Consider the following 27,733-nt stretch of genomic DNA (forward strand, 5'->3'; position numbering starts at 1 on the left):
GTATCTCTTCTTCTAGAGTAGGAGTGACCTCAATTTCCATAGCATTTACTACAATTCCCAAGTTCAGGTATGCAAATTCAGCACACAACTCCTCAGATTCAGGTGTCGCTTGAAGCTCATTAGCATATTTCTTTCTGCTAAGTGCATCAGCTACGACGTTCGCCTTTCCAGGATGGTAATGCACTTCCAAGTCATAATCCTTTATCAGTTCCAACCATCTTCGTTGCCTCAAATTCAGATCTGTCTGGGTGAAGATGTACTTCAGACTCTTATGATCAGTGTATATGTCACTCTTATGCCCAATCAAATAGTGTCTCCAAATCTTCAATGCATGAACCACAGCTGCTAACTCCAAATCATGAGTAGGATAATTCAGTTCATGTTTCCTCAACTGTCTAGATGCATAAGCGACAACTCTACCTTCTTGCATAAGAACGCAACCCAAACCCAGACGAGAAGCATCACAATAGATAGAGAAACTCTTACTCAGATCTGGCAAAACCAACACAGGTGCAGTAGTCAATCTCTTCTTGAACTCCTCAAAACTAGCTTGGCACTTATCAGACCATACAAACTTAGCATTCTTCTCTAACAGAGCTGTCATAGGCTTTGCAAGTTTTGAGAACCCTTCAATGAATCTACGATAATAACCAGCCAAACCAAGAAAACTGCGAATTTCACTTACATCAGTAGGTGGTTTCCAATTCAACACATCTCTCACCTTACTAGGATCCACTGCAATACCACCATTAGAGACAACATGACCAAGAAAAGAAACTTCCTCCAACCAAAACTCACATTTACTACACTTAGCATACAACTTATGTTCTCTAAGTTTCTGTAAGACCAATCTCAGATGTTCAGCATGTTCTTCCTTGGTTTTAGAGAATACCAGAATATCATCAATAAAGACCACCACAAACTTATCAAGATACTCCATAAATACTTTATTCATCATGTACATAAAGTAAGCTGGTGCATTGGTCAAACCAAAAGACATAACTGTATACTCATATAACCCATACCTTGTTGTGAAAGCTGTCTTTGGTATATCTGAATTCCGAATCTTCAATTGATGATAACCAGAACGCAAATCAATCTTAGAGAACACACAAGCACCTCTTAGCTGATCAAATAAGTCATCAATCCTAGGCAATGGATATTTATTCTTGATAGTGACCTCATTAAGTGACCGATAATCAACACACATCCTCTGACTACCATCCTTCTTATCAACAAAGATAACTGGTGCACCCCATGGTGATGAACTAGGACGAATGAACCCTTTATCTTGCAATTCCTTAATTTGTTTCTTAAGTTCTTCTAGTTCTTTAACCCCCATTCTATATGGTCTTTTAGCTATGGGTGCAGTACCAGGTAGTAATTCAATAATAAATTCAATGTCTCGGTCAGGTGGCATACCTGGCAATTCATCTGGAAAGACATCCGGAAACTCATCCACTACCAGATTCGGAGGATCAACATCATCAGTTAGTTGGTTCACTTTAGCTGTGAGTGGTGCTTGCATTGTTACATCAACACTGATTCTTTCTCCCTTTGGTGTTGTCAGAGCCACTACTCTCTCTTTGCAATTAATATTTGTCGCATGTTGCTTCATCCAATCCAAACCCAAGATCACATCTATGCCTGAGGTTCTCATAACCATGGGACGGATAGGAAAATCTACCCCCCTTAAAGAAAGACTTGCTGAGGGGCAACGTAAGGAAACTGGTATAGTCCCACCCGGTGAATTAACTAGCATAGGTGTTTTCATTGCAACTAGTGGAAGGCTATGAACCCTAACAAATGCTTGTGATATAAAAGTATGCGAAGCTCCAGAATCAAATAAAACTGTAGCAGGGATAGAGTTGATGCTGAACGTACCCATCATAATCTCTGGTCCCTCCTGAACTGTCTCCGTAGCCACATTGTTCACTGTTACTGCATAAGCAGTAGACTTCGGGTTGTTCTGCTTGTTAAACTTCTCAGGACAATCGTATGACATATGCCCTTCCTTTCCACACTGGAAACACCTCGTAGGAGTGTTGGAAGCACTTCTCTTCATGGGGGTAGCGCCTGAATTCCCGGTGCGAGGCGTTTGCTGATTAAACTGCTGCTGTCGGGGGTTACGTTGTTGGAATGGAGGACGTTGGTTCCCACTCTGCGACTGATTCTGGAAACGCTGGGGTTGCTGGTTACGGTTCCACTGACTAACTGGTCCCTGGAACCTCTGCTGATGGCCTTGATGAGAACTGAATCGCTGACGGTTGTTGCTCCCAGATCCTTGTGCCAGCATCCTTCTCTTCTTATCCTGACCCTTCCGCATATTATCAAGCACGATGGCACGATTCACAAGAGCTTGAAAGGTAGGGTAAGTGTTTCCTGCCAACTGCAACCTGAGTTCATAGTACAAGCCCTTCATGAATAGACGCTGCTTATCAGCATCTTCCCTGACATCATTCGGAGCATAGCGAGCCAACTGTTCAAAGGTGTCATGATATTCTGCCACAGTCATGGAGCCCATCCTGAGTGATCTGAATTCTTCTTGTTTGAGCTCCATCACTCCTTCATTTATATGTCGAGCTCTGAAGTCCCTACAGAATTCCAGCCATGTGACAGGAGGAGCATTGTTGGGACGAGCAGCTTGATATGACTCCCACCATGTTTGAGCTGCCCCCTGAAGCTGTCCAGAAGCATACAACACCTTCTCCAAATCATTGCAGTGTGCTATGTTCAGTTGCCTCTCCACAGCACGTAACCAATCATCTGCCTCCATGGGATCAGCTGAGTGTGTAAATACCGGAGGTCTTCCCTTCATAAACTCTCCACGCTTGTCCCTCACATGAACAGGTGGTGGTGTTGGTGGAGGTTGTTGCTGCAGGTGCTGCATGAAAACGTGCATCATCTGATTTTGGGTTTGCATGAGTTCCTCCACGGTGATTGGGGCATTGCCACCATTGCCATTGTCATTGCCATTGCCACGGCCTCTGCCTCTGCCTCTTCCTCTTGCTGCCATCTGCATTCCAAGGTATATAAACACATCTTAGTAATGTCCAACATGACAATTACAAGAGTTAACCGAATCTGAAATTTTCTGGGTAACATCCAACATCAGCAGATCAGCAAATCAGTCATATATCGAGTTCCAGAATTCAAAAGGATACATGCTGTACACCGTTGGAAAGATAAAGAAATTGTCTACAACTTTCATTTAGATCATATTACCAGATTCCAACGTTAGTTTAATCAAAAACTGTGTACAACCGAAACTGTTCCAGAATTCCAGACTGCGCAGAAACCTCAACTTTAAACAGTCATAACTCACAGCTCATAATAGATGATATGATCATTCTTGTGGCATCGGAAAGATATGAAAGTCTACTTATTCCCAGAAAAATTTGATGAACATTGCACGAACAGAATTTGATTTATTCCAAAATCATGGCAGGCTGCTCCAGAAAACAGCAAAAGACAGAAACAGGATATGACCCCAACCCACTATTTATTCATATTCTTACTTAAGGTTCTTAACTAGGGAACTTGTGGACATGCCCACAAAGTCCCAGCACTCATTACAAAAATCCAAATCACACATATTCATAATAACAAATCAGCAAGCACACCAAGTTCACACCACACTAGCAAAAGACTCGAAATAACTCGCAACTACTAACGTTACTATTACATATGGGTTCTTTTTCTATTCCTCGGGTGCAGCATCCTTCAAGATGGGTTCAACATGCAGCCTCTTATGAAGTTTGGGGCGGCCTAACTCCGCTCGAAGGTCATCCCCTTCCCTTTGCTCTTTCCCCAGCAGCTTCCTCTCACGGTGTAGTTCATTCTCCAACTCTATCACCTTGAGTGTTAGCTCATAAGTCAACTCCACTTGTGCTTGAAGCTTTGGTTGTGAAGCATCGGCAACTTCTATGGCCCAAGTCATCTTCTCTGGTACAAAGCGAGGATAGTGGTATGTTGCATTGTACTGAACATCCTCAAAGCGTCTACCACGGTAAAAGATCAAGGCCTGGTAAGCTGCATCTGCCATGCTCTCTCTCATCGTGTCCCGGCTGATTCGAGCGATGTGTTTTGATTCCACCTTTCGAATCCCCTTGGTGTCATCCAGTGTCTTGACTATCAGCTCTGCAACCCAAAGTGATCTCTTCAGCGGGTGTTTGTGCTCAGTGCAGTTATACTCCAGTGTGGCTTGCAAATCCGAGTAATGGTGTTTCAAGGTCAGCACCAAATTCTCATGGAAGAAATCCTTGGGATCTGCCTCTGGAATCCACAGCTCAGTAGTCCACCCCATCCTTGCATTAGCAGACTGTGGTGGAGGTGGATCTTGCATCTCCTCATCTTCAGGCACTTCCTCCTGAGCTTCCACCCTTGATTCCTCATCTTCCAGCTCAGGAACTCCATCCACATGCTGTCCTCCTAGGTTGAACATGGCACGGTACTCCTCAGCAGCCATGCGTGCAGCACTACGGGTACGGGGCGGCATCTACAAAAAAGTTTTTAGACATAGATCAGATGGATGCAATAATTTCACAACAGAGCAAGATAGAGAAGCATAAAACTTTTAGCAAATAACAAGGCCGTAGTGGAAAGCATGAAGTAAGTAAAATAAGGGCCTAAATTTTCAACCATTGCTAACTAGGTTTGCGTCCTACAGTCAACAAAGCTTTGATACCAATTTGTCACACCCATATTTTAAGAACAAAATAGGATGCATAAAAGACTCATATGTGCCCCAGAAACAGTCGCTCACATAAGTAGACAAATCTCAAATGTACCATAGCAGTGTTTATTACATAGCGGAATATATATCGAATCACATAGTCCCATACAAAAATGATAGCATAGAGTAAACAACGCTCTCGACGGAAGCTCCACACAGGGACACTGTTGACTGGTTGACTCCAAACCTAGTACTCATTACGGTAATCCTCATTCCAGTCATCTTCATTATCATATCCTGAGGTGTTGGGAAATTGCAAGAGTGAGCACATATCGTACTCAACAAGTATAACCAGGGGTTCATGAGGCTCAAATAGCTGACACTGGTTTGACTGCATTTAGCTTTTAATAGTGGATAGCATGTTCATAATTAAATAGCAATTGTCAAGGAAGCTTAAATAATCCATTAATCCCATGATCAAATGTAAGCATAATTAACTCATAGCATAAACGATAATCAAATGAACATAACAACATAACAAGCTCATCATCTTAATGTAGATGTCCCCAAGGCCGCTCCTGACCGTGAGCTCGGCTAGTATACCAGTTTTACACTCTGCAGAGGTTGTACATCTTTACCCATGAGTCATGATTTACCCTTTCGCCCGAGGTAGCTAATCTCTTAACCCCCTTCCTAGGGAGGTCGGCAGGGATCACTATGAAGCCTTTCAAAAGTTCGTCTAACAAGTTAGGGCCGCAAGGTTTCCTTTGCGCGCAGATATAGAGCCCCCCTTCCGATGGCACAATGACTCGCAGCCTATACTCATACAGACAGAGGCCACACTATACCCAAAACGGTTCAGCCCCTCCGCCCTTTCGGGTAACCTCTAACAAGCTAGAAAAGTGCTTCATACTGAGCTAAAGCCAGAGCCATAATAGCCCTCTTGGTTGCACTGTTATCCCGGGTGATCACGTACAGACAAGATCTCATACAGTTATATGTCATTCTTTTATGTTCATTGCATAGCTATTAATCATCTTACAGGATCATAGATTATATCAAGCACTAGCACATCTACACCAAATGCATATCAAGTAGGTGGCAAGGAATACAGGTAACAATCATCTATGATTTTGCTAAGGTCGACAAGGTGATAGCATGCATATGATATATATATGTATAGTTAATAGTTAATAGTGAATAGGTAACAAGGATGATCCCAAGTTATACTTGCCTTGCTCAAAGCTCTCCTGAGCCTGCTGGTCCTCAAAAGCTTGGTCTTGGTCACCAACGTACGGCTCACCGTCTAATCTCAATCATCAATCAACAACACGCAATCCAATGTAGACAATCATACACGAAGCAAACAAGATATAATTAGAACAATACACCAAACAGTGGTAAAACAAATATAAAAGTTTATCAAAATATTCTACGCAGCGCTACGATCACACAAACGTAAAGTTCACGGAAATCGGAATCAAAACGTGAAAGATATGAATTTTCTAAGATTTCCTATAAAGGAATAATTAATTAAATGCTACTGCAGAATTAAAAGTTTCAAAACAGTAAACTAATATTTCTAACATGTAGAGCATATAATTACGAACCTAACGCAATTTGGATGGACATAAACGGAGTTAAAATAAGCATTTTAGAAGCATTATAAATTCAGTGGCAAAACTGTAAATACTGGAAAGCGTATTTAGGTTTCAGCCGACGGGAATACGTTTTCAAAATTGGAAAACGGAATCTGTCTCAGGCGCCAAGGACCGCGGAGCAATTTGCGAAACTTCGAGGGACTCTTTAACCAAAATATGCAGCGAAGGGGTATGTTTTGTTCTGGCGCGTCGGATCTCGATCGAACGGCCGAAAATCGAGCAGGGGGGTTGGCGGTGGTGGCCGGCTGCCGGAGTCAGGCACGGCGCGGCGGCGCCATGGACGCCTCCACGCAGCTCGCCGGAGTCATCCGACTTCTCGATTCCGTGCTCCAAAACTCAAGCCGAGGACACCGGGAGGTGGAGAAGAAGCTCGCGAACTCACCTAGGGTGTTTTTACGGCCGGAGAAATGCACAGGGAGCTAGCGCCGCAGTGGGAAACGAGGGCGGTTTCGGCGTGCTCTCGGACGCGCTATCCAAGGCGACTAGGGCACGGTTTTGCGGCGCAGGAGGGTAAGGCGGCGTGCGGGCGGAGTTTGGAGCCTTTATAGGAGCTTGCGGCGCACGGGAACAAGCAATCCCGATCAGCACGGGATCGGATCGGGGATGGACACCGGCTCTGTTACGAACAAGGAAGGGGAGGTGCCGCGCCGTGGGTCCCACCTGCCAGCGGTGGAGGGGCGGGCCCCAGATGTCGGTCAGAGGAGAGGGAAGACGGGAGCGCCCGCTGCCCGGCTTGGGCCGCGGCTTGCTGGGCCGCTGGGAGGAGGAGGCGCGGGGGGGGGGGGAAACTGGGCCAAGGGGAAAAAGATTGGGCCGAGTCCGGCCGAGAGGGGAGGGTTTTGGCTAGGTTATCTTTTTTTTTATTATTATTATTTTAATTTTCAAAGCCCTTTTCAAAAAGAATTTTTGAAAGCACAAATTATTTCTCACCAACAGAATTCAACACAAACAAAATATGTCTCAGCATGAATGCAAAAGCATGTTGCTAGCCTTATGATGAATTTTATTCCTCACAAAATAATTTTATTTGCTAGGTTTAAATGCTCGCAAGAAAAATACTTAAATAAATCAATTAATTCCTATTGTTTGAAAATCCATTTTTTTTTGGGTGTTACAATGGATCAGAATTTTTTTTTGATCTTAGAGCAACTCCAACAATTTTGCAAATAAGTTTGACATTCTTGTTTTTTGGTAAAACTCTCAAAATCTTATATCCAACAGTTTGACAATTGGATTTGGCATTTATAGCAAGTTGACAAATTCTCCTCCTTTCTTGACATTTATGCACACCTAGAATAGGCTTGGCATTCTGCATGTGCGCACTTTTATAGGAAGCTGACAACATGATGCTTCTTTCTTCATCTTCAGAACAGTATAATTTTGTTTTTGCCAAGTCAAAATTGTCAAACACTTGGAGATGTCCTTTTTGTTCCATTCCCATATCATTTTGGGAGTTGGCAAATAACAACATTTCCGAAATAAAATTTGCAAAACTGTTAGAGTTGCTCTTAATCGGATATGTTTAGGTGGCATATATGTGTTAGATGTACCTGTTAGTACACCGTTTGAAAATATCGTTCGCATGGATCGATGCATGCCATGGCGCCCGTACGTCCGGTAGTAACCTTTATTTCAGTGGCACGTTCTTGGCACGATCGCGCGTTCGATCGTGCCGGTCGCCACGTGATAAGTTCGCTTTGCCCCAACGCAACGTGACAGGGGCACACTGGCTAGACGTGTCGCACTCTCCGGCCGGCCGGCCGGCTTCGCCACGAATCCCGTGCGCCGTAGCTTTCCTATGCTCGACCCATCATCGGCCATCTCCCTTGCCTTTTTACGTGTTCATCATCAATGCCCGGCCCTCGATCGATCGACAGGCACGCCGGCCGGCCGGGGAGGTGGTGGTCGGCGTCGGCGTCGGCGTCGCGCCGGTGTGTAGAGCGCTGGACCACACCGGCGGGCCGATGAGAGCGAGAGGGCGATGCGAAATTGCGAATGCGACCTCTCGTGCGCCGGCAGCCAAGGCCTGGCTTTGCCCGCCGGCCGGTGGTAGTATATATCTTTGTTTGTCATGGGCCATGGAGTGCTGTCCATTCATTTCTTTTTGATGGTTCAATCTTATCTTATAATATTATTATATATAAAAAAATGCAGCCGATGAAATGAGCATATACGATCGAGCCTCGTTTGCACTTTTCGTCCTTATTAGGTTTGGACAGCAAACTTTGAGGTAACGAACAGAAGCCTTTTGTTCCACCATGGTTTATATGGTCCTCATGAAGAAAACGAATTCTGGGACAGAATTGTTTACCTTCGATGCTTTACACGTAACATCTCCATACATGCATATATCGTATATGTTTATCTAATTTTATGGCTCTATTTGGCATAGCTAAACTTCACTAAATTTATGACAGCATTATATTATAGCTTCAGCTCTATATTATTAGCTTCAGCTCTATAGAGAACTGCTCTATAGAGCTGAAGCTAATAATATAGAGCTTCACATGTGGAGCTATTTAAAATAGTTCTACTAAATTTATGACAGCATTATATTATAGCAGTTCTACTATTTCAAGCGATATAGTCCCCACCTATATGTGATCTGAATCAAGGTCAATACACTTTTGGCGACTCCACTAGAGAAGAAGCACATCTATCGATGATGTCGGACTGCATATCTAACAACAAGACCAATCTGAGCAATCCTAATAAAACAATCAAGCCTTCGGCCCAATCAACTTCCTGAGGAGATTCACAAGATGCTAGAGGAGAAGGGCGAAGACCTAAGCTACTGTCGATTTGGAGCACTCCCTAGCATGCTTCGAGGTGGATGGACGGGGAGCTAGCCGGACTCCTCCATTGGCCTTCCTCTATCGATGATGTCGGACTTCACTGGTAGCCGGCCTACTCCCCAAGCGTCAGCCCTCATCCGCTGGCAGCACTGATGGAGCTAGTGTGAGCATTGTTGTCGTCGATAGTGGCATGCCAGAAGGCGGGCCGTGATGGTTCCTTCTCAGCCCCTCCAGTGCATGGGGTGGCAGGACCCACGGGAGCAAGAGGAAGTTGCGCGAAGCCTGATTTTTTGGCTCCTCCATTGCATTTCAGCACCAGTCATAGGTTTTGCGTGACTTCACATACGAAGCTATTTTGTCTGACAATGTTTGGTTGGTGGGTGAAGCGCCATCTAAAGCGGTAGGAGAATTGCTACCAAATGTAGCCTAAATCAAATGCATATGGAGACGTTTCCTTGTATACATTACTTGAAGAACACCCCACGCGTTGCTACGAGAACTACTAATTTGGAATAAAATTTAACTATCCATACAATTTTTAGAAAGAGATTAACTATTATAAACTAATGTTAGTGGATAGCGTGGCATGCTGATGTGGACAACTAAATGTATGTTAGTGGATGATGTGTCTCGCTGATATAGATATCATAATTATTTGTGTTAATCTTTAATTGCAAATGACAGTGGACTGTTAAGGTGGACACCTTGTATGTAATATATACTGGATTGATTCTTTTTTTAATACAAAACTATTTGATTTTCCTTTGTGTTAATGCCGAACACTTGATGTGAGTGTGTGACGAGACAGTTCTACAATGTGCTTGAAACAACGCGTAATCCTTTCTTGTAGCCATCATCATGAACACACAGGACTTATTGTTAAGAAAAACATGCTGCATCTAAATCAAAAGAGACTATTCATGTGGAAATAAACTGGGATCTGTAGCTCAAAACGACATTACAAGACATCTCAAAAATATATCACCACATACAACTTCCACAGGAAGAGATGCTTTTACCATCGCTTTTGCTACACCCGCTGCATTCTCTAGACTTTCAGGAAAAAAAACAAATTTTATGACGAATTTTATATACAGGAAGAGGAGCAGGAAGTTGATACGTGACCCCTCTAAGACTCTGCTTCGTTCACTGTTCTGAGCAAATTTGTCGTACTTTTTTCCTTTCTTGAAATTTGCTGTCAAACTTTAGCTTAAAACGACACATGGTTACAAGACAACCTTTTCTCCTCTGAAACTATTTTAACTCGGCAAACTAATGTGGAGAGATATTTTTGCCTTCAACTTTGCATAAAGAAATAAAAGTACACGTGTCAAAATATTCTTCGCCTTTAATTTTTTAATCAAACTTCTCACCTTTAGTTTTTCATCTTATCATCACTGAATCTGAAAGAACACGTGCTGACGTGCACCAGATTTTCATTATTTTGATATATACTAGTATTCTAAGGATGATGAGATACATTCGTTAGACTTTTTGACTAAAGTCACCAAGAGACAGACAAATCTTCCAAGTAGGCTAAAAGACTACCAAGGCAGGGAAAAATAAGCAAAGCTTCTATCCGGCACATCCCTCCTACCCATGACCCCTAAAGCTAAAAAAAAAACATCATTCTCACAGATGGCGATTGTAGGACTAAACTGTAAAGCAGATAGGATACTTTCTCCACGCTATCTATCACTGAGACAGAGATCAGACGAGCTGGATATGTTAGTTTGTTTCTATCTTCTCTTTTGCTAAACCAAACTCCTGTATTTCCGTTTTTCTTAAATGAAAATGGGGCTTGCCTCCTGTGGGGACAAAACGTAAAGATAGGATTAAGGGCCTGTTTGGTTCCTCTTGCTAAATTTTAGCCAGCTAAATTTTAGTCACTTTACTAGCTAAAACTCCAAACACACTAACTAAAAAAAAACTAAAATAGTTTAGTCCCACTAGTCATCCAAGAGTACCTAAAATAATTTTAGCTGGCTAAAATTTAGCAAAGAGAATCAAACGTGGCCTAAGAATATGTATAGATAAGGTAAAATTGCAAAAATACTCATTCCAATTAGAAGTTATTAGTTTTACATAGTGACTAAAACCTACAACTCTTTTCATATTAACCCCCCCCCCATGGTGTTGAACTAAGTACTTCAACAAAAAGAGATACAACCTGTTCTCTAGGCCTTTTTTTACTATAGTGATGCGACAAATATCAACCTGACATAAGTGAGCTAATAGCAACTTCAGCAAATCCCCTATCCATTTTGCCTTAAAATCTAGTATAGGTGATTGAGAAAACTGAATTCTAAAGTATATGGAGCATGAGCCCCAACAGATTGAATAAACCCTCATTCCTTTAATATAGAGGATCCACATGTTGTAACACCCTAAATTTTGTTCTTTTAGAAATAGATTTAATTTTGAATTTTTGTGCTCATAAAACATAGGGGAATAATATTTTTCAGTAAATTAAAACTTATCATAGGGTTTAGTAACATGTATGTGCACTTATGCTGGAGCATTTATATTTTTGTACTGTGTAACTTTGAGTAAAGTTCAAAAGTATTTCAAAACTGATTTTTAAAAGGGACTTGAAATGGCTTTGGAATAAAAGAAAGGAAAATAGAAAAAAAAAAAAAACAACAAAACCTTTCTCCTCTTCCCCCACTCATTCTGGCCCGAAGGCCCAGCACTCCCCTTTCCCGCGCGGCCCAGTTTCCCCACCCCGGCCCACTCCTTTCCAGGCCCGCAGCGCGCCCCTCCTCTCTTCCTTCCCCCTTTCTTCCCTTGGCTCGGCCCAGTGACGCGGCCCAGGAGCGCGTGTGTTCCCCCCCTCTCCCCCTGTTCGGCTGACGAGCGGGTCCCTCTTCTTCTCTCACTGACTGGTGGGACCCGCATGTCAGCGTCTTTTCCCCTCCTTTCCTTCTTCTCTAGCGTGTTCGCCCCGGACTCCATAACCGAGCGGAGCTTGGGTCCGCTTCTTCCGGGATTTGATGCTGGGACTCCCCAAATCAAGCCCTATAAAGCTTTGTGGTCTCGCGGCGCACTCCCCTTTTCCATCCATAACGTTAGCGAAGCCCTAGATAACTTCTATCGCCGCTCTCTGGATCTCGCCGAGCTTGGGCAAGACACCGTCGGTGAGTTCGCGTCCCGTGACCGTTTCAACGAGTTCGGGTCCTTGCCAAGCTTCGCATCGAGGTAACGAAGCCTTCAAGATCCTCCGCTAACACTCTACCCCGTTCTATTGTACTCACGTCGACGCCGAACCGGTGCAGGGAGCCATCGTCCGCCATTCCGCGTGGTCGGCCCTCTCCAAGCCCTTCTCGCTTGCGATTCTGCCCTAGGTGAGCTCGCGTTAACCTCCTCTAGCCCCCCATACTCTCGGTTTTGTGATTGGTGCACCAAAACGCGGATTAGGCGAACTCCGGCGAGGCTCCGGCCTATTCCGGCCATGGCGCCACCGCCAGGTCTCTGTGCACTGCCGGCGACCTCTCTCTCTCCTCCTTAGATCTAATTTGAGCCATTCAGTCGTGATCGAACGGTTAGAAATCAAGGATACCCTTTCGGCTGGTAATTTTGCTAAAGAGACCCTGTAAAAATTGAGTGCTAGCCCGCAGTCCTTTACGTGTTTATAAAATATGTTTTGCCGATTTGAAAACGTAATCTATCTCAGGTTAAATGAAAAATACGTTTTCTCTATTTACAAGTTTGCCACTGAAACTGTTTTACTCATAAAATGCTCGTTTCAACTCCGTTTTGACCCATTCAAATTGCGTTGGATTCGTATTAATGATCTCTACATGTTAGTAAAATTATTTACTCAGTTTGAAACTTTCTAATTTCATGATCCTATTTAATTAATTATTTATCTATAGGAAATCTTAGAAAATTCATATCTTCTCCGTTTCAACTCCGATTTTCGTGATCTTTACGTCTGTGAGATCGTAGCGATGCGTAGAATCGTTTTACAAACTTTTCATACTGTTTTTATATGAATGGTGTACTGTTCTAATTGTAGCTTTGTTTGCTCGTGTATGCTTTCTCCGATTGTTTGTGTGATCGATGATCGAGTTTAGACGGAGAGCAGTTTTGGGTGATCAAGATCAAAGCTTTGGCAACCAGTGAGACCAGCAGAACCAAAAGGATAAGCAAGAGCATTTGGATTAAGGCAAGTATAGCATTTGGATTTTATTTCTATGACCATGATCCTGTGACTTGATTAATGTTTAAGTAATAAATGATAAAAATGACTTTTTAGCCACTTGATGATTTATCTGTAAGTGATAACCGGGACAACAGTGCAACCATGAGGGCTATAATGGCTCTGGCTTTAGTTAAGTATGAGTAACTTTTCTAGCTCGTTAGCGGTTACCTGTTGTGGCGCAGTTGGGGAATAGCAGACCGTGGATTCCTGCGGGTGAATCACACGGACTGACTAATGAAACCAAGCGGCCCTAACTTGTTAGACGAACCTTTGAAAGACTTCATAGTGATCCCTGCCGACCTCCCTTGGAAGGGGGTTAAGAGATTAGCTACCTCGGGCGAAAGGGTAAATCATGACTCATGGGTAAAGATGTGCAACCTCTGCAGAGGGTTAAAAACTAGTATACTAGCCGAGCTCACGGTCAGGAGCGGCCTTGGGGATTCTTACTGCGACGATAATGATTCCTATGTGTTAAATAGGCTCATTATTTATTATTTAATGCTTTACATTATTTATGTCACATTGATCATGAGATTGTGAGAGCTATACAATCTAGCTGCTATACTTGTGGAGTTCGACATGGACTCACTCTTGCTATTTCCCCCATACTTCAGGAGATGTGTTAGGCTTGTGATCAACCAGTCAGTTGGATCCTGTAGAGTGAAGTTAATACCCGAAGTTTGGAGTTATCTTCCGTTGTTTGCTCCTTAAGGTTATCTCTTTTATACTAAGTACGTTATATAATTTATGCATTGTCTTTTGATATTACCCCTTATTTGTAGCTATATATGAGAATTGACTTCTAAAACTCATATATAGTGTATATCTGGTTTTGTCCTTAAAATCGGGTATTACAAAGTGGTATCAGAGCAATGCTGACTGTAGGACGCAAGCCTAGTTAGAACTGGACGTTTTGGCATGCTTCCATCTTTGCTTACTTCTTGCTTTTCGCCTTGACCTTGATAGTTGCTAAAAGTTATGCTTACCTCTTGCCTAGTCCTTTTATAAAATCTTGTCTCTATTCTAAATCCTCTCTCTTTGTCTCTTTAGATGGATCATAACGAGGAGACCTTTGACAAGAAGGAACGAAAGCACCCAGATTTTCCAACCGTAAAAGCATTCGACATGGAGAAGCTTCTAGCCATGCAAACACAAGTAGTGGAAGGAATAACTCAGAATAAGAACTCTCAACAACGTATCTCAGGACCCGTGAGGAGACAAGTAGCAGAAGCTTGGAAAAATATGAGAAATCATGGAAGCGTTGGGAGTAATACATCAGGATATCAGGATCAATGCCACTGTTGTGAGCATTATGGTCTTCCTTGTCTTCGGAATATGTCATCTAAGAAGGAAGTTAAGACAAAACCAACCTGTGTGACTAATGAGGATAAGAAGAGGAAGGCAAAAGCACTAGAGCCGAGATTGGGAAGTGATCAACACCCAAATCCCAAGATGTCACATGTAGCTTCAAATTCTCGTCAGGAAAACTCAAACCTTGGAGATGAACAAATTCCCCAAGCTAATCCCACCGCTCATGAGGTATGCATAGATGGGTGGACAATTACTTATAGAGAGTTTCAACCTCGGAGGATCAAGCAATGTAGAAAGAAATCTAACCAGGCAAAGATAAACCATCAGAGTATGCAAGTTGATAACACACCGAACAACACTTCAGTGGAAAATAACATCACAGAGGAACCAGCTAAGAGAAGGTGTTATCACTGCCAACAAGAAGGACATTATATAAGCTCTTGTCCACCAAAGAAGCAACAGATGCATCGTGAAGATAACCACACTAAGTCTAAGATATAGGTGTCCGTGTCCCCTGGTGTAATAAAAACGCTAGTAGCGAAAGTTGAGTTTGTGTGCCTTGTGAACCTTTAATGCTTAATTGCTTGTTACTATGTTTATGCTTGATTTGGATCTTCGTAATGAGTGTAATGATTTTGTGAAGTTCTTCACAATTTCATTTAGTTTATAGAACTAAGGCATACGGAGTAATGACATAAGTAGTTGGGTTTGGTTATATCCTGTTTCTGTCTTTTGCTGATTTCTGGAGCAGTCTGCAATAATCATAGTGTATATCAAGATCTGGTCGTGCAAAGTTTACTAAACTTTTCTGGAAACAACTAGACTCCAAGATCTTTCTCTGACCACAAGAATCACCCTCATGGCTGTTATGGTTTGGAAGTTACAAAAATCACAACATGATACAACTATGCTGTCAAGAACCTGGACCAGTTCCGGTTGCTTACTATTTTAGACATATATAACTATAGAATTTGGAAGAGTATTCTATAGAAAAGTTGTAGATAATTTTCTATTCTTTCCAACGGTATAAGCTGGAACTTATTTGGATAAGTAGAACCTGAGATATGATATTTACAATTGGATGTTTCTGTTCTGTTTCAAAATCTGGATAGATCTGGCAATTCCTATTCTCAGCCAAGCTTAAAGACAGAATCTGGGGAAAAGTTGTATACGAAAGTCGTAAAGGATTTCATAAGCTTTTCAACAATGTAAGGATCATCCCCATATGAGTTAAGTAGCTCGAGGTATAATTTCTGGAATTTACTGCATCCTTGCTGAGATATTATCAGGAAGGACATTATGTTTGGCTGTTTTACCTGAGCCTAAATACAGAACCTAAGGACGTCTTCTACAGGAAAGTTGTAGGGAATTTCATAATCTTTCTAACGGTATAAGCTACAACTCTATTGGATTAACAGAATGGGAGTTATACCTGTTTTTCTATGCTGGTGTTTTTCATATCGCGGGAAAATTTCAGGATACATGTTTGTTCTCTTGCACAGAAGCTCTTTGGGATGTCATAAGTTCTCAATGTTAGTTAACTTGTCTGGAAAACATGCTAGCTACCTTTCTTGTGTCCCCTAGATGACCTTTATTAAGGGGGGTAGCCTAAATAAAGGGGTTACATGGAGAAGAATTGGATAATGTTGGAACAAGAGACTCGGTACCACGAATGTAAAAGACTATGATGTGTGGCGTCCAAAAAGGATAGGAGAACTAGTCCCTAGTGTCCCCAATCAATCTAATTTTAAGGGGGGTAGTACCTTGATATCACGAGTGATGCATTTTAAGACTAGCTTGGAGTGATAATTGTCTTCTAAGATATTCTATGGTTATGATCATCTATCCTTGCCGTGTTACTGACGTTGGTCACTTGATGACAGGGAGTGTAGTGTCCCAAGAATCTGGAGCACAATATGACACCTCTCATGGATAGGTGGGAAGATTATGATCATCTTGCCTTTGAAGAAAGATGCTATGAGTATGACAAAGCTGAGTGTTATCAAAATAATATTGAGGAGCAAGTTGACAATGAATCAAATCAAAATCCACAACGACGGAAGCGTAAAAGGAAAGCTTGTAAGAAGCCTGCTCTCGGAAATAAAGTACAGCGAAATTATATCAACGGAAGACTGAACAATGTGGATATGCATAACATTCAAGGAGCCACCAAAGTGGTGGGAGGCTATATTCAAGTGGACTCAGTACTAGTTTTTGCTCTGTTTGACCGAAGTGCTTCACATTCTTTCATATCCGCTGACTTGGTAAAGACAATCGAACGGGTGAAGTGTCCGACGAGAAAGCCTTTGTTAGTTCAAACCCCAATGGGAGAAATACAGGCAGATCAGGTTTGCTCAAATATCAACCTTGTCATAAAGAAGGAAAACTTCACTGTAAACCTCATTGTGCTAGAGTCACTCAATATTCCTTTGGTTCTTGGCAATGGATGGTTATGTGCACACAAGGCAGTGATCTATGCTACCCAGTGGAAAATTTTCTTAACCGCACCATCAGGGAAAAGAATTGAGTATCAAGGTGGTCCACTCCTACCTGAGGAGGCATACCCATGCTAAGTTATCATGTCGTTGAGTTGTATAAGTCAAAAAGTTGGTAGACAAGATGGATTTTAATCAGCTATGAATAATAGACATTTTATGGAAGTTTTGTTTACAAGTTGTGATCCCCGAGACATAAGTGATTACATTGGAATACAAGTTGTGAAGTTGAATTAGATATCAAGATCTTGTTCTTGTTTCTCTTTTGGAATCCGTGTCTCTTCCGAATCTCGAGGACGAGATTCATTTTAAGGGGGGTAGATTTGTAACACCCTAAATTTTGTTCTTTTAGAAATAGATTTAATTTTGAATTTTTGTGCTCATAAAACATAGGGGAATAATATTTTTCAGTAAATTAAAACTTATCATAGGGTTTAGTAACATGTATGTGCACTTATGCTGGAGCATTTATATTTTTGTACTGTGTAACTTTGAGTAAAGTTCAAAAGTATTTCAAAACTGATTTTTAAAAGGGACTTGAAATGGCTTTGGAATAAAAGAAAGGAAAATAGAAAAAAAAAAAAACAACAAAACCTTTCTCCTCTTCCCCCACTCATTCTGGCCCGAAGGCCCAGCACTCCCCTTTCCCGCGCGGCCCAGTTTCCCCACCCCGGCCCACTCCTTTCCAGGCCCGCAGCGCGCCCCTCCTCTCTTCCTTCCCCCTTTCTTCCCTTGGCTCGGCCCAGTGACGCGGCCCAGGAGCGCGTGTGTTCCCCCCCTCTCCCCCTGTTCGGCTGACGAGCGGGTCCCTCTTCTTCTCTCACTGACTGGTGGGACCCGCATGTCAGCGTCTTTTCCCCTCCTTTCCTTCTTCTCTAGCGTGTTCGCCCCGGACTCCATAACCGAGCGGAGCTTGGGTCCGCTTCTTCCGGGATTTGATGCTGGGACTCCCCAAATCAAGCCCTATAAAGCTTTGTGGTCTCGCGGCGCACTCCCCTTTTCCATCCATAACGTTAGCGAAGCCCTAGATAACTTCTATCGCCGCTCTCTGGATCTCGCCGAGCTTGGGCAAGACACCGTCGGTGAGTTCGCGTCCCGTGACCGTTTCAACGAGTTCGGGTCCTTGCCAAGCTTCGCATCGAGGTAACGAAGCCTTCAAGATCCTCCGCTAACACTCTACCCCGTTCTATTGTACTCACGTCGACGCCGAACCGGTGCAGGGAGCCATCGTCCGCCATTCCGCGTGGTCGGCCCTCTCCAAGCCCTTCTCGCTTGCGATTCTGCCCTAGGTGAGCTCGCGTTAACCTCCTCTAGCCCCCCATACTCTCGGTTTTGTGATTGGTGCACCAAAACGCGGATTAGGCGAACTCCGGCGAGGCTCCGGCCTATTCCGGCCATGGCGCCACCGCCAGGTCTCTGTGCACTGCCGGCGACCTCTCTCTCTCCTCCTTAGATCTAATTTGAGCCATTCAGTCGTGATCGAACGGTTAGAAATCAAGGATACCCTTTCGGCTGGTAATTTTGCTAAAGAGACCCTGTAAAAATTGAGTGCTAGCCCGCAGTCCTTTACGTGTTTATAAAATATGTTTTGCCGATTTGAAAACGTAATCTATCTCAGGTTAAATGAAAAATACGTTTTCTCTATTTACAAGTTTGCCACTGAAACTGTTTTACTCATAAAATGCTCGTTTCAACTCCGTTTTGACCCATTCAAATTGCGTTGGATTCGTATTAATGATCTCTACATGTTAGTAAAATTATTTACTCAGTTTGAAACTTTCTAATTTCATGATCCTATTTAATTAATTATTTATCTATAGGAAATCTTAGAAAATTCATATCTTCTCCGTTTCAACTCCGATTTTCGTGATCTTTACGTCTGTGAGATCGTAGCGATGCGTAGAATCGTTTTACAAACTTTTCATACTGTTTTTATATGAATGGTGTACTGTTCTAATTGTAGCTTTGTTTGCTCGTGTATGCTTTCTCCGATTGTTTGTGTGATCGATGATCGAGTTTAGACGGAGAGCAGTTTTGGGTGATCAAGATCAAAGCTTTGGCAACCAGTGAGACCAGCAGAACCAAAAGGATAAGCAAGAGCATTTGGATTAAGGCAAGTATAGCATTTGGATTTTATTTCTATGACCATGATCCTGTGACTTGATTAATGTTTAAGTAATAAATGATAAAAATGACTTTTTAGCCACTTGATGATTTATCTGTAAGTGATAACCGGGACAACAGTGCAACCATGAGGGCTATAATGGCTCTGGCTTTAGTTAAGTATGAGTAACTTTTCTAGCTCGTTAGCGGTTACCTGTTGTGGCGCAGTTGGGGAATAGCAGACCGTGGATTCCTGCGGGTGAATCACACGGACTGACTAATGAAACCAAGCGGCCCTAACTTGTTAGACGAACCTTTGAAAGACTTCATAGTGATCCCTGCCGACCTCCCTTGGAAGGGGGTTAAGAGATTAGCTACCTCGGGCGAAAGGGTAAATCATGACTCATGGGTAAAGATGTGCAACCTCTGCAGAGGGTTAAAAACTAGTATACTAGCCGAGCTCACGGTCAGGAGCGGCCTTGGGGATTCTTACTGCGACGATAATGATTCCTATGTGTTAAATAGGCTCATTATTTATTATTTAATGCTTTACATTATTTATGTCACATTGATCATGAGATTGTGAGAGCTATACAATCTAGCTGCTATACTTGTGGAGTTCGACATGGACTCACTCTTGCTATTTCCCCCATACTTCAGGAGATGTGTTAGGCTTGTGATCAACCAGTCAGTTGGATCCTGTAGAGTGAAGTTAATACCCGAAGTTTGGAGTTATCTTCCGTTGTTTGCTCCTTAAGGTTATCTCTTTTATACTAAGTACGTTATATAATTTATGCATTGTCTTTTGATATTACCCCTTATTTGTAGCTATATATGAGAATTGACTTCTAAAACTCATATATAGTGTATATCTGGTTTTGTCCTTAAAATCGGGTATTACACATGTCAATGGAGAAATCCCTCCTCCTTTGTCTTCTCCCGTTGTTCTCCTTCTACTCTAGAAGCCAAAGGCCTGATGTGGTGTGGGGCTCGTCCACGCGGCATGACGTGGGGCACAACACACAGAAATGTAGTGGTTGTGCCGAGTGTGGGCCCAAGACATGTGTGTAAGTGGAAGAAAGGGGAATCCCCTTTGTTTGAGTGTTTGAGAAATTTTTTTAGGAAAGAGGTTTGAAAGGTGATCGGTTGGAGCATGTTTCTTTACCTCAATCTCTTTATTACTTGTCATAGGAAAAACAGATTCGTTTTAGTCAATCTGGTGAAGTTGCTCTTAGGACACATTTCATGGAGATTTGGCTCCGACTTCTATGTGAAATGTAGCAAAGCATCGGTCTTTATCTTTCTTCTTAAATAAACTAGGAACAAGTGAAAACCACTATTCTTTACTTAACCAGATTCAACTACATACTCCATGAATATAGCAAGAAGTCAGAGTTATAGTTATACGGAGTCATACCAAATTTTTAGATAAGGGGATGTTTATTTCATCAAGCAAATGAAAAATAACCTGGTCTCGACATCGTGAGATGCTTATGATTATAAATTATTGTAAGTTTTACTATTGGGTAGACTCCATCGTCCACATAGCATTCACACCCATCAGCCAAACAAACTGTGAGATAAAGCAAAAGAAATTCATCATAAACTTAATCTAATGCTAAACCTCCATCCATATCTGGCGAAGATCCCCATTGTCAAAATTTCAAGTAGAACATGCATTATGCAACAAGTTGCACTTCTCCTCCTTTTAGAACAGTGGCCATGCATGCCATGATCCCTGTATCAAAAATATAAATTATTTGACCAGAGAAAAGTTCATAAAAATAGAGTTTAACCTTTAATTTATTTTTTATAAAATATAGTCAATTGATAAAAAATCAATATCATCTTGTAGATAGAGACTCTTTAAACAAAAATCAGTTAATTTAGGCCTTGTTTAGTTCACCCCAAAAAGCAAAAAGTTTTCAAGATTCTCCGTCACATCGAATCTTGCGGTACATGCATGAAGCATTAAATATAGACGAAAGTAAAAACTAATTACACAGTTTAGTTGGAAATCGCGAGACGAATCTTTTGATCCTAGTTAGTCCATAATTGGATAATATTTGTCACAAACAAACGAAAGTGCTACAGTACCGAAATCCGAAATCTTTTCGGAACTAAACAAGGCCTTAGGTTTTATGCACTAACCTTGTATGTAATTTAACTAACGTCGATCAGATACACTATCATTATTCACGTACCCTTAACCAGAGCTATGATCTAGTCAACCGTCCACCAATGGCACCCTTGAAACACAATCAAGCCTGTCCGCTGTCCACTCACTGCGGTGGAAACTACTGTGGAATTTGTTGTCAAACTTTAGCTTAAAATGACACATCGTCACAAGACAACATTTTCTTCTTTGAGACTACTTTCACTCGGCAAACTACTGTGGAAAGATGTTTTTAGCTCCCACTTTGCATACAAAAATGAAAGTACACGTGTAGATGTGAGCTAGCATTGACTGGAGCACTAGAACCCTTCCACCCCGCCCCCGCGTCGGTGACATGAGCGACCGCGAGGATGGTGGCAGTGGGGCTTTGCGGTTGGGCTTGTGTAGAGGAGTGCGCCTCCTCCCCTTCTCCACTTCTTGTTGTCTTCGGTGACGAATTCGGCAGCCTAGTGGCTGGATCCAGTGACATGGTGGCTAGATCTGGTGGCTGGCGGTGGATACGAGCGCATCGACGTGGATGTGAGCGGCAGATGCGGAACCAACGACTTGGAGGTGGGCAGCGGCGTCTCTTTCGGCTCCACAACGTCCTTCTCCTCCTTGTCCGATGATGGTTGAGGCGGAGGGGGCCAAGCTCATGCTCCCACGGCCGCAAAGGCAAAGGACGTGACTGAGGGTTCGGTGGTTGCTGGCCAAGGTAGCTTGTTTGGTGGCTATTGTCAGTGCAGGGTTCAAAGCTTGTTGTGGTGGTTTTTGGTGTTTGTCATTGTGGCCGTGTGGTGGTGTTTTCTTGTAATGTTTTTGTGTGTTCATCTTCCGGCAGATAATGCGTCAATTCTTTTTTTAAAAAAAGAAAATACACGTGTCAAAATATTCCTCGCCTTTATTTTTTTATGAAACTTCTCACCTTTAGTTTTCATCTTATCATCACAGAATCTGAAAGAACACGTGCTGATGTGCACCAGATTTTCATTATTTGATATATACTAGTTGTCTAAGAATGATGAGATACACCCTTCAGACTTTTTGACTAATAAAGTCACCAACAGACTCACCCCCCAAATAGTGAAGTAGGCTAAGGCCTTGTTTACTTCTCGAAATGAAAATTTTCGTAACACTGTAGCACTTTCGTTTGTTTGTGGTAATTATCGTCCAACCATAGACTAACTAGGCTTAAAAGATTCGTTTCGTCAATTTCGACCAAACTGTGCAATTAGTTTTTATTTTCATTTATATTTAATACTCCATGCATGTGTCTAAAGATTCGATGTGACGGGGAATCTTGAAAAATTTTGCGTTTTTGGGTGGAAGTAAACAAGGCCTAAAAGACTACCGACGCACGAGAAAAGAAGCAAAGCTTCTAACCGGCACACCCCCTCCTATCAAGACCCTACAGCTAAAATAACCATCGCTCTCACAGATGACGATTGTAGGACTAAACTGTAAAGATAGGATACTTTCTCTACATTAGTTATATGGAGTCATGCCAAATTTTTAGATAAAGGGAAGTTTATTTCATCAAGAAAATGAAAAATATCCTGCTCTCAACATCGTGAGATGCCTTTGACAGTAAATTACTACTCCCTCCATCTCAAATTGTAAGTCACTTTAAAAATATTGGAGAGTCAAAGCATCTCAACTTTAACCAAAATTATAGAGAAAATTATAAAGATTTGTAACATCAAATAAGTATAATATAATAATATAATTAATGAACAATGTAATGATACTAAGTTGACACTATAAATATTATTATTTTATCATATAAATTTGGTCAAATTTAAAATGCTTTGACTTTCCAAGATTCTTGGAATGACTCATAATTTGGAATGGAGAGAGTACAAAATATGGATAGACTCAGTCGCCCACATAGCATTCACACCCATCAACCAAACAAAACAGCTGAGATAAAACAAAAGAAGCATCATAAACTTAATCTATTGGTAAACCTACGTCCATATCTGGCGAAGATCTCCATTGTCGAAATTTCGAGTAGAAATGCAACAAGTTACATGTACTTCTCCTCCTTTTAGAACAGTGACCATGTCCTAGTCATCCCTCCGTCAAAAACATGAATGTATTCGACCAGAAAAATTCATAAAAATAAAGTTTAACCTTTCCTTTTTTATAAAATATAGTTGAAAGAAAAATCAATATCATCTTATAGACACTCTTTAAACACAAACCTGTTAATTCAGATTTTATGCACTAACCTTATAACTAACGTCGATCAGATACACTTTCATTATTCACGTACCCTTCGATGATCCTCTCCAACCGCGGCACACCCAAAAACCAAAAACTTTTCAAGATTCTTCATCACCTCGAATCTTACAGCACATGCATTAAGTATATTAAATATAGATGCTAATAAAAATTAATTGCACAGTTTGTCTATAAATCACGAGACGAATCTTTTAGGTCTAGTTACTTTATGATTGGACAATGTTTCTCAAATGAAAACAAAAATGCTATAGTGTTAAAATTCAAAAACTTTTTGGATCCACACAACATGGGCTCCCTTGAGACACAATCCACCCTGTCCGCTGTCCACTACTGTTGAAATGTTGAACCACAACACACACACATCAAACACCTTAAATCCTGAATCAGACAGCCTTAATGTCACCATAAATGCGACGACGAAAAATTTGAGCAACATCTTCCCCCCACCCATCTCACCTGTCAATTCTCCTATCCGACAGCTTCAAGGACAGATCCTAACCGTCGATGCCACCCATCGGGCTCCTGGATCCGACGGCTCAGAATGCCAGCCAGCCAGCCAGCCACACGGGTCGCCCACCAACGCTCCCCGTACGAGCGGGCGCAGCGGATCCCAGCTCGGCCACACCACCCCGCTGGCTGCTGCTCATGATAAAGAGGCGGCCTCCTCCCCCTCCTCCTCCTCGCGCTGCTTTGCTTTGCTTGCTTGCTTGTCCGTTGTCGCAGAGCTCGGGGAGAGAGATGCCAATGGAGAGGTCGGTGTCGTGCGCGGAGAGGGGGAGCAAGTACGGCGGAGGGGCGGGGATGGACGTGCGGAGCTACAGCGCGTCGTACGCGCGGCCGCAGCCGCCGCGGTCGTCGTCGACCAGGGTGCAGCGCGCCAGGAGCGTGAGCGCGTGGGCGCGCCCGGCGCCGCCGCCCGTGCAGAGGACCGGGAGCGCCAAGACCGGCGTCGCCACGGCCGGTCGCCCCACCTTGGGGCTCAACCTGCGCTCCTACAGCGCCTCCTACGCGGCTTCCTACGGGCCCACCCTGCAGGTCGACGGCGGCGACGGCGCCGGCGCCGGCCAGGGCCAGCTCAAGCGCTCCGGCAGCGTCACCAACTGGACCTCCGCCAACCGCCGCTCCGTCAACCTCAGAGGGTACACCCCGTCCTTCGCCGCGCTGGACGACACCGCCGCCGCCGTCCCGGCGCCCAGGAAGGCGCAGGACGGCGCCGAGCTGCAGCGGAGGAAGCGGCTCGTCGTCTACAAGACGTACGACGTCGAGGGGAAGGTCCGGGAGTCGGTGCGCCGCAGCGTCAACTGGATCAAGGGCAAGTGCTCCGGCATGGTGTACGGCTGGTGGTGATCGCGTCGCGCTACCTCCACCGTCGGCCGGCCGTCCTCGCCGCGCGCCATGCCCGCCGCCACTGGTCTGTCCATCAGAGTGGTACTACTACTACGTATATGAGTATGAGTTGAGCGTTTCTTGGTGTATGCTGTCATCAGACATCACCCGTAGACTCTCCTCCGATCTTTTTTTTTTCCATCTCCCTTGATCTTTTTTGTTCTTGGATGGAGTTAGGAATTTTTTTAGGTTTACTACTTTTAGGAGATGGATGGATTTGGTGGCATGTAGCATGAGCAGTGAAGCTTCTCTTGGTGATTTGTGAGAGGGGGGTGGGTGGTGGTGACATGGTTGTTGGGTTGGGGATGAGAAAATCCCAAGAGAATGCTTCAGGCTGTGTGGTGTCTTACTCCTTTGTACAGATATATCATGCATCTTTCCAGTCTACTAGTATCTGGTCTATGTAAATTTAGATGCTGTATGTATATATGTATATATAGAGAATAAGATTTCTGTAAATTACTACTACTCCTACAGGTAATTTGCACCATTCTCTTTCTTCTGTTACTTGCACTCCTTATGCAAATGAAGCATGTTTTACTTATGTTTTTCAACGTGGTAATAAGTGCCTCGTCCTCGGATCCTCTACTCTCATTGAAGCACCTCCCTTGCCTGTTGAGGGCTTCTTTAGCAGGGCTATAATGCCGGCTTCAGCTTCGCTACTGTAACTGTAACGTAGTGCAGAAGCCGGTGAAGCCATCAAATCCTGGCTTCACCTCTGCATCTTTCAAGGCCTTGTTTAGTTCTTGACGTGCAATTATTTTTTATTTTCGTCTATATTTAATACTCCATGCATGTGTCTAAAGATTCGATGTGACGAGAAATCTTGAAAAATTTTGGATTTTCTGGTGGAATGAAACAAGGCCGGTGTATTTTGAGCTGGAGAGAAAAATAGCTTCGGTTCTAAACAGTGACACTACGACAAAGAAGCTGAAGCTGGAGAAACCGTTGCCAAAGACGGTCTCAATGTGTTTTGAGAAAGGCACACACATACCGCCAATGGAATGGGGTCACAACAGTAGGTTCAGAATTTCAGCCAGTTTTTGCAAACAAAAAAAATAATGATTTTTGGTTCGATGTCCGGTAAATATACATACTAATAGTTTTGGTTCCGTTACATTCAGGTTTTCCAAATTTTAGCTAAAACTCTAAGGAGATTTGAAAATTTTGACCGAAATTTCAGCTGATTTTCACTGATCTTTCCAATTTTCAGTTCTCTGTCGGTCCCCACTGGATACTTATTATATCTCAACTGGTAGGCTGAACCCACATGGCTGATTTTCTCTGGCAACGCCTTTGTACTCCCCTCTTTCAATTACAACCACGAAAAATGAAGTGGCAGTTGGTGGTGTGGAGTTTTCTCCAGCCCTAGTGTTTTTTTACTTCGAATAATTGAATCCCATAGGACAGAACACTACAATTTTGCGTGGATTTCATATATAATATAGTCAACCCTCCAGCAGAGCATCATATAGAGCTTTGATATCAGCACAAGTTCTTCAGCATCTATCTATGCCCACCGAATCCTCCATCTTTACAGATGAAAAGATTATTGTTCGCCACTAATTGTGTGATTCCACACTCTAAACTTTAGAGGGGGTTTCAATGTGCACGCATGTGTACTCCCATCTGTTTCAAATTTTCCTGCGTGGTTGAAACGAAGTCCACACGAACAAAAAAAAAAAGCTACCTAGCACACTTAATCACTGATGATGGGTTCCTCGCTACTCATCAGTCATCAGCAGTGGTCCCTTTGCCGGGCTTTTGCATTGCTTGTACTCCTCCATCTAGGAAAATATGTAATTCTAGCACAATATCACATTTTAGTATTTTAATAAATTTGACCAATTATAAATAAAAACATCGACATTTAAAATATCAAATAAATACCATTAGATTAATTATGAAATGTATTTTTATAATAAATTGATTTGGAGCCATAATATAAATACTATTCACTAAAAGCTTGATCAAACGTGAACTATTTTTTCTAGTACGCAACCCATAGTTGCATGTTTTCGTGGACAGAGGGAGTACAATCAGCGAGCTTAGCTTGTGTGACTTGTGTGCTACTGATAGCGCCATCTCTTGATGAGGAGCAGTCCTGTCTGCACACACACACACACACAAACGCAGTGGAAAAGGAATTTGGAGTCATTTTCTCTCATCCACCCCACCTCTTTCATTCAGTCCCTCATCCTAACAGTTATCGGCGCACTTGTATGATTTATGCCATACGGACAATGACACGTTCTCTATTATATCCACCTCTACACCACCTATTAGAAAAATAGAAAAAGTAATGTAAAAGAGACAAGGAATGCAGCTAGTAATGTTTAGGCAGGTAACCTTGTGTTTGGTAGCCTGTATATGGTGTCTTATTATCCAGGCTCCATGGATGATCCTAGTGTTTGTTTCACCGTGTACTAAGCCTTATGAAGGATTGGGCCGTGCAAAAGGGAGTTGAAGCCTGCATTTTTATGCAGGCCGTAGGCCCATGCTGGGATCCACTTTGCAGGATAGACCCCTATCCCGCGCTAGGGTTACCGCCCAGAAGTCCAATTTGTATTTTAGAAAAGTACTAAAACCGTTCTAGACCAGTTTTTTTTTCTCTATAAATTCGTCCATCTTACCCAATTTTAGGCTGATTTTTTTTTCTGACTCTGTCTGGGTTGACAAATTTTAGGTGCAAAGAACTCTATGA

General features: G+C 42.7%; 1 protein-coding gene across 1 annotated transcript; it reads left to right on the top strand.

Moving 5' to 3' along the window:
* Positions 24,133 to 25,536, top strand: LOC8085540. Its single transcript, XM_002451754.2, has one exon. The coding sequence runs from the start codon at positions 24,148 to 24,150 to the stop codon at positions 24,988 to 24,990; it is 843 nt and encodes a 280-aa protein (XP_002451799.2). The 5' UTR covers positions 24,133 to 24,147; the 3' UTR covers positions 24,991 to 25,536.

This window comes from Sorghum bicolor, chromosome 4 (assembly GCF_000003195.3).
Source record: "Sorghum bicolor cultivar BTx623 chromosome 4, Sorghum_bicolor_NCBIv3, whole genome shotgun sequence".
NCBI classification, from domain to species: Eukaryota; Viridiplantae; Streptophyta; class Magnoliopsida; order Poales; family Poaceae; genus Sorghum; species Sorghum bicolor.